Source organism: Tupaia chinensis, unplaced genomic scaffold (genome assembly GCF_000334495.1).
Source record: "Tupaia chinensis unplaced genomic scaffold, TupChi_1.0 Scaffold145685_1, whole genome shotgun sequence".
Taxonomy (NCBI): Eukaryota; Metazoa; Chordata; class Mammalia; order Scandentia; family Tupaiidae; genus Tupaia; species Tupaia belangeri.
Window position 1 is genome coordinate 5,366,456 of NW_006205542.1, and position 8,277 is coordinate 5,374,732.

General features: G+C 35.9%; 1 protein-coding gene across 1 annotated transcript in view; it reads left to right on the forward strand.

Annotated features, from left to right (window-relative positions):
- Positions 1-2,587, forward strand: part of SENP6 (SUMO specific peptidase 6) — a 161,896-nt gene extending 159,309 nt beyond the window's left edge. The window contains 1 exon segment of the mRNA XM_027768233.1: positions 1,432-2,587. Coding sequence (XP_027624034.1) covers positions 1,432-1,641 — 210 coding nt within the window. The 3' untranslated portion in view covers positions 1,642-2,587.
- The last annotated feature ends 5,690 nt before the right edge of the window (positions 2,588-8,277 follow it).

The window sequence follows — 8,277 nt, forward strand, 5'->3', positions numbered from 1 at the left end:
GACCCGGGGTAAACTAAATGAGAGCCCAGCAACTTAGCCACTACGCCAACTGCTGGTCCCATCCCAACATGTGTTTCAAGCCTCCAGGTCCAGGACTCAAATTGTAGTCAGCCACGTGGGCATCCAGCATTTTAATGACTATGCCACCTGCTAGCCGCTGAATTGTTCTTAATACTGCCGTTTCTTAAATATTTATGTTAATTGTAAATACTATATTTCTTGGGACAAGCAGTTGGCATACTGGCTATGTCCCTGGACTCCCAAGTAGTCGACCGCAGTTTGAGTCCCGGATCCGGTGGCTTAAACTCACGCCGGGTGCATGTATGCGTGTGCCTAAGATCCCGAGAGGAGTATATATATTTCTTGAGTTCTCTTATATTGTGTCATATTCTGAGTTGCTTTTAGGCCTTAATACATGTTAGTTTCCTGGAATGCTCTTCCCTGTTGCTTCTGTCATTTCTTGGCTGGTTAACAGCTATTTATTCTTCATGTCTTATCTGATATTGCATTTCCTCTTAGAATTGTGTTAAGCCCCCAGATACAAATTTTCTTAGTACATTAAACTTCTCCTGTCATAATATTAATACTTGTCATATTCATTTTTTTAATAATCACTTATTTAATTCCATTTGTTATTTATTTATTTTTTTTTTCACTGTAGGGCGCGTGTGCTCACCAGACAGACAGAGAGAGACATAGAGACAGAAAGCAAGAAATCACCCCCCCAGGGGGGATGGGCACGCACGCACACGCGCCCAGCGTGAGTTTTAAGCCACCGGGTCCGGGACACGAACCGCGGTCGACTACATGGGAGTCCAGCGACATAGCCATTACGCTAACTGCTGGTTCCCGTTCTTTATTATTTTTCAGTTTAACCAGATAGAGACCGAGAGAGAGGGAAAGTTAGAAAGCAAGCCGCCAGGTCTGAGACTTGAACCGCAGACCATGTGAGAATTGAGCATTTTAACCACCGCACCACCTGCTGGCCCCATATTCATTGTTTTGATTGTTGAATTATCTATATTATCTGGACTGTAAGTTGCAAATGTTTTTATAAAGGGCAAAATAGCAAATATTTTAGGCTTTGCAGTCATGTGCTCCATTCCTATTCTTGGTCTGCTGTTAAGCAAAAGCATCCACAGATGTTATGTAGATTCATAATGACTATGTTCCAATAAAATTGGTGGTAGGTAGGATTTGGTCTACTGGCTGTAAATTGCCAGCCACTGATTTAGACGATCATATCTATAGGCAGAAAAATGTATTCTTTATCTCCGGTGCCTAGTATAGTACATGACATGTGATAGGTAATGGGTACAAAATATATGTGGAATGAGTTATTAATTTGTTCACTTTTAATTTTGGGATGCTTTTGTGATTAAAATTAAAATGTTAATTATCTAATGTGTATTTTAACATTTTTATTTTCAGAATCCAATTCTCAGTTTTGAACTACCTATGAATTTGGCAAATTGGTTTCCTCCCCCAAGAATGAGAACAAAAAGAGAAGAAATCCGAAATATAATTCTGAAGCTGCAGGAAGATCAGAGCAAAGAGAAGAAGAAGCATAAGGACAGTTACTCAGCAGAGGCATCTCTAGCTGAAGGAACAGAACAACTGGTCAGCAGTGTTTCAGATTGATCATTTCTATCACTTGTCAGTTCTGCCTTCAGAAACTAAGTGACTTTCAACTTTGGGTATAGATAGTAAAAAACTGAAATGCTCACTACTCAGAGTGATTTGGAAATGTTAATGCTTGTATAAATGTCATATAATTAATTTCCAAAGGAGTATGTATTAAGTAAAAGTCTGTAAATATGTTAATGAGGCCAATTTTTTCAGCATTTATAATTATTTTTTTCACTTGTTAGGAAGCTTTTGTTATGTATTTTCTGTTAATAGTACTTAAATCTGCAACTTCAAAACACAAAATAAATAAAAAGAAAATATTTATAGGAGGAAATGATTAATTTGATATTCTTTAGTGAACTTGTATAATTCCTCAGTGGGTGTGATATATTTCATGGGAATATTCAAATATCTATGATAATTTTTTGACCGTTTACATTTGTGCTAAAGTAATTCAAAATGGGAAAATAAGATTAAATATAAGGAATTTTGAACAAAGGCATCTTCATATTGCTTGTATAGAAGGGAAAAAGTAACATCCAATTTGTACACTCCATGTGTTGAGAACCCAAGAAGCGAAGTGTAATAAATATTTATAATTTTACACAAATATTTAAGAAGACCAATATTAACAGCAATTCAAAGAAAAGTAATCTTGAATTATACTACTAAAAGTTGTACTTGCATACATTATTGTCAAATACATTTCTGAAGACATCAGAGACTCAGGTGAAAACTATTTTGGTAAGTGCAGCTTGAATTTTAAGTACCCTGTGTTACCTTTCTGTATTATAACTTGAAGTATGCTATAATCTGTGCGATATAGTAAATTGATAAACATTTTTAATCTGTGTAAACACAGAAATTTAAATAGGAATTTACTATTTTTTGTAATAGCTTTTGCTATTTTTTCATTGCTCATTTTGTTCTTGTTATTTTGATAAAGTATCAGACTTTTTGCTTGAGTTTTTCAGTGCAAATTATTTTTAGATGTAGAAGTACTGTCTTTAGTCAATTGCATAATGCAGCAAAAATCTCCTACTTGGAATTTCCCTTTAAAAGTTCTACAGTGTGATGGTTTTGATGATAGATTTACAACTATGTAGGGATCTTAAATATATCTGCAGAAACTATTATTTTTCAAATTAAACAGTATACATTTCTTTCATATAAATGAAATTTGAAATGTATATTTTAAGTCCTTTTTTTGTTAATTTTAAAATGCACGTATAATAGAAATTGTTGAGAATTAAAAGGTCATTTTTATAATCAGCAATTATTTTTTATTTTTAATTTGGCCATCTCTGGATGCAACCAACAGTTTAAGCTATCAATATGTTCTTGAATTTAATAAAGTCTGTGGTTTGTTTGGGGTGGACATGAGTGTTGTTAACGACAACCAAAGAAAGTCTTTTGAAGTACATTCAATAAGTGAAATTAAAGTGTAAGCTTAAGAAAGTTCACCATATAGTGGTATCAATTATAGATTTGTGATTTTGTTACTTTGAATTCTAAGCACTATTTGGTTTTGATGATTTCTTTTTGGTAATACCTTAGAGCTACTAGCCAAGGTATCATTTAGCTCAGATGTGAGAAACAAGAGTTTAATTTTATGTACTGAGAACGAAAAAACATACTTTTATATCTCTAATCATACTCAGACAAAAAGTGGAAGTTACTTCTGTAAAATAAATTTAATAGCAATAAGCAAAATTGGAATAATTTTTGATGAACTATATGAGATTTTGAAAGTATTTAAAAAGCTGTTCTAAATATTTTAATTTCTAATATTTTACACTCAGATCATTTCTTATAAGTAAAGTACAATTTGTTCATTGGGCCAACTCATATCAGTCATGTTTCACATGAAAAATCTAGACTGATACATGTCTACTTTCTAGAGGTAGCTATTTGACAGTATTTCTCCCACCCCTAGTGAAATTTTGTTTTTGAAGGTTATGCTAAATGACTTTGAACTATTAAATATATATATAGAAGCTAGAACCTGGAAGTTGCCAGGTTGTGCTACAAGACTGGACTTGAAAATTTTTGGTTTGTTTGCACATTCACTTGATACTTGTGTACTCTGGTACTTCTATATGTAGTTTAAAGTAGATATCAACCTTTTAAAATGTGTTTTTAGTGTTCAGAAGTTGTGAAACAGGACTTTAAAGTCTAGAGGTTTGTCACTAGACACTGAAACTGCATGACAAGTATCTGATTCCATTAATTAGATAGAGCTGTTGTATTGGTTTTCTTGTTGGATAGAATAACAGTTCATCATTTTTAGAAGAGGTTTAGATTACTTGCCATAAAATTTGTATGTGTCTCAGCTCTCAGTAGTAATGAAGCAAAGGTGGTGTTTAATCCCTTTTCTTTGGCGTCGCTATACCTACTTCAGATAGCTGAAAACTTTATATTATTTCAAGGTCACATAAGCCTAAAATGGTTAGCTTTTCTTTGCATAGTAACCTGTGCTTAAACTCTCAGTCAATAAATGGAGGAGGTTTTATTTGAAAGTATAAAATGATTATCTAAATTGCATCCTGTTTTAAGTCACCATAATGAATTTATTTTTTCTTTAAAAACTATAATCTCTGAAGAGTTTAAGATACAATGTAAAAAGATTGAGTTTTGATTTCTCAAAAATCAAAAGTTGTACTTAAAAATTGCAGACAATTCACTGAACAGGAATAATAAAGATATATATGTTGAAGAGTTGGTAGAGCAAAGCTACTGGAAAGACAACTGTGGAAGGGAATAAAATAACTTGGTCAGAAGAAACAGAAGCTGCCTTAAGAGATGAGGCAGTGAAGTAGTGTGCTGTATGTCTAGAAGAGATAACAGATAGCAAGCTGCTCTGTAGATCACTTGAAGGACAAAAGGAGAGGGAGATTATCGCGAGGCATACTACAAACTAGCTAGGTGCGTGTAGATGAATAGTTTACCCTATAAGACAACCAAATGCACAGAGGCAAGATCAGACCATATTGAGAAATGTGATGTAAAAAATATGTGGAAATAACTGCAGCAGGTGTTTCTGGTGTATTGCTCATTTTCTTACTTTCAGAAAGAAGAACAGTTATGAAAACTGTTCATCTATAACTTACCCATTAGAGAAAGAGTTGGCTGACCAAGTAGAAGCAATGTGAACCTTGGGAGAAAGTAGTCTTACTATCTTTAATTCTGATAAACCAGATAAAGGAATAATAGAAGATTACCCTAAACTACCCCAAACTATGTTATGGAATTCAGGGTGTCATGGCCTGAAACACTCCAAAAAAGTTCAACGCTTAGAGGTTTACTGTCTTTATTGCAAATGATTACAGGTAGATTGCCTTTATTACAGGTAATTGAAGAAGGTAGTATCCAAAACCAGAATTTTACATAGAAATTAAGTTTTTCAGACTACACATACCCAGGGTCTCATTCCCAGTGGTATTGTGTATTTTCAATGAATCTCCTGGATATTTCTGGTGCACATCTTAGAGCAAGCCACTTATTTGAAAGGATCACTGTATGCCCCTAATGGCTTTCTAGCTGCTGGTTCAAAAGGTAAATTGAATCTTCTCTCCATTTTCTTCCCTCATATACTTTAACATTATCACTTTACCTTCTTCCTCCACAAATACCCATTACGACTTGATCAATGAGGCCATTACCTTGCTGTTCTAATAAACCTTGAGAAATTATTCAAGATTTAGAGATTGGCAAATGTTCTAATTTTTAAAGAAAAAAGTTGATTCTACAAATTAAAAAATGATACATAACTCTTGTTAAGACTTTCTCTTTTTTTTTTTTTGGAGAGGTCATTGCACTTGCCAGAAAGAGAGTGAGAGGAAAAGCGAGAAATCACCGCCCAGGAGGTATGGCTACACTGCATTCTCTCTTCCATTCTCCCTGGATCTTGGGCATGCACACACATGCGCCTGGTATGTGTTTCGTGCCACCAGGTCTGAGACTTGAACTGCAGTTGGCCATGTGGGAGTCCAGTGATGTAACTGCTATGCTGTCTGCTGGCTTCTCTCTTGCTAGATTCTAAGAATTATTAAATATTTTATGAACTCTTAAACCAGAAGTGAGACCACAAAAAGCAAAATTGTTTTGTAAAGTTTTTAAGAAATATATATATATAATTATTGTTTCTTTTTAAAAAAAACTTGATATAGGACATGTACGCTCAACAGAGACAAGGGTAGGGATGGGGGGACAGGGAGGGCAAAAAGCAAGCCACCAAAACTGGGACTTCAACAGTGGTTGGCCATGTGGGAGTCCAGTGCCTTAACCCACCATGCTTCCTGCTGGCCCCTGGTTTGTAATTTCAATAGCATTCTGAAATAGTCCATTTGTAGAATTCAGAAAAACCAGCAGTTTTTAGTGTGTTCGATAACTCTAGTTTTGATAATCTGTTTTTTGGTCAAGTAAGTTTGAGAAAGTTAAAACCAAGTTAAGCAGGTTTCTTTATAGGTCTTCAGGCCTTTAATGTGCTAATATGCAGAATGAATGAATGACAATTCAGGACACAAAATATGAAAATGAACTAAAAGCAGAGCCTAACTGCAATAGACAAAATTTATGCCTAGAAGCATGTTTTCCTTCTAAAGATATCAGTATAAAAAAGTAATTTAGGGGACCAGCAGGTGGCATAGTGGTTATGGTGCTGGACACTCCCATGTATCCAACCATGGTTCAAGTCTCAGAACTGGTGTCTTGCTTTTTCACTTTCTCTCCTCTCTCTCATCAAAGTAAAACATAAATGAATGAATAAATAAAATTAAGTAGTTCTCTCTCTCTCTCTCTCTTTTTTTTTTTTTTTTTTTAAAGTATTTTAGGGGCCAGCAGATGGCATAATGGTTACGCCACTGGACTTTCACATAGCCAACTGCTGTTCAAGTCCTGGACCCGTTGGCTTAAAACTCACACTGGGCATATGTGCATGCGTGCCCAAAATCCTGAGAGGAGAATGGAAGAGAATGAATTGTAGTGTAGCCATCCACCCAGGGAGTTGATTTCTCACTTTTTATCACTCACTCTCTTTATCCAGCAAGCACATGCACCCTATACTAAAAAATCTCTTTAAAAAAATATTTTTGTAAGCTAGAAAGCAATGCTATTTACTTAATGCAGTTTCAATACCTAAACCATCAAATAACTGAACATAAGTTGGTAAAGCCTGTCATAAGATATATGTTGTCAAATTTAGCTTATATGTGAGGTCTTTTAAAAGTTCATGAAAACACACTGAAAAAATTATACAGATTTCAAAATCCTTTTATAGCAGAATAATTTATATGGTCCACCAGATGGCACAGTGGTCAAGGAGTTGGATTCTCATGTGACCAACCACAGTTGGAGTCCCAGACCCGGCAGCTTGAAAAATCACACCATGTTTATGTGCATGCATGCCCACAGTATCTAGAGGATAATGGAGGAGAAGGGACTGCAGTGTCAACCATCGCCCTAGCGGGTTATTTCTCACTTCTCTCACTATCCCTCTCCAGCAAGCGTATGTGTCCTGTTGCAAAAAATCTAAAAAAATAAATTTATACTTAAAATTCATTTTCCACAAACTTTTAGAAATCACTTCATACCTGGTGACAGCAGTGTATTTGGTAAAAAAACAAATTAGAGAAAAGTCATTAGCCTTTGGGCCCAACCACGGTGGCACAAGCAAAGTTATGACACCATGTTCTGCAGGCCAGGATCATATGGGAGGCCTAGGTCCAACTCCTGGTCCAATCTAATAGCTGATACTTATAATCTCAGTGATTCAGGAGGCTGAGGCAAGGGGATCATGAGGTTGAGGCTACCCTGGTGTGTTGGCACGTACCTGTAATTCTAGCTATTAAAGGAGGCTGAGGGGACCACCAGATGGTGTTGGTAGTTAAGGTGCTGGACACTCCCATATGGCTGATCATGGTATGAGCCCCAGACCTGGTGGCTTGCTTTCTCACTTCCCCTATCTGTATGTCTCTGGTCAAATTAAAATGAATGAATGAATAAATAATGTTAAATAATTCCTTTAAAAACAAAAAAAGAGGCTGAGGTAGGATAATTGAGCAAAATCCTGTCTTGAAAAATAACGGGTGGTTGTGGTAGTTAAGGGTGCTGGACCCCCACATGGCCAACTGTGGTTTGAATCCTGGACCAAGTTAAATAAAATTATATAAGTCATAGATAAATAATGTGGAGCCAGTAGATGGTATGGTGTTTAGAGCACTGGACTCCCACATCACAGACCACCCTTCAAGTCCCAGACCAGGCAGCTTGTGTATTCTCTCTCGTAGACATGCCCTGTAGTATATTAAAATAGTAATAAAATTAAGTAATTCTTTAAATAATAAAAATGAAGCTAGCAGTTGCATGGTGGTTAAGGCACTGTACTCTTATATGGCTAACTCTGGTTCAAGTCCTGGACCCAGAAGCTTGAGATCAAGCTGGGTGTGTGTGCGTGTGAGCCCAGAATACCAAGAGGAGAATGGAGGAAAAGGGATTGTAGTGTAGCTGCCATCCTGGTGAGTGCATATGCCCTATTGCAAAAACCTAAAATAATAACAAAGATAAGGAATTAACCTATTTTTTAAAAAAAATTTTTTGAGCGCCTTTTGCCTTGGGACACATGTGCTGGCTGGAAAGAGAGAGAGAGAG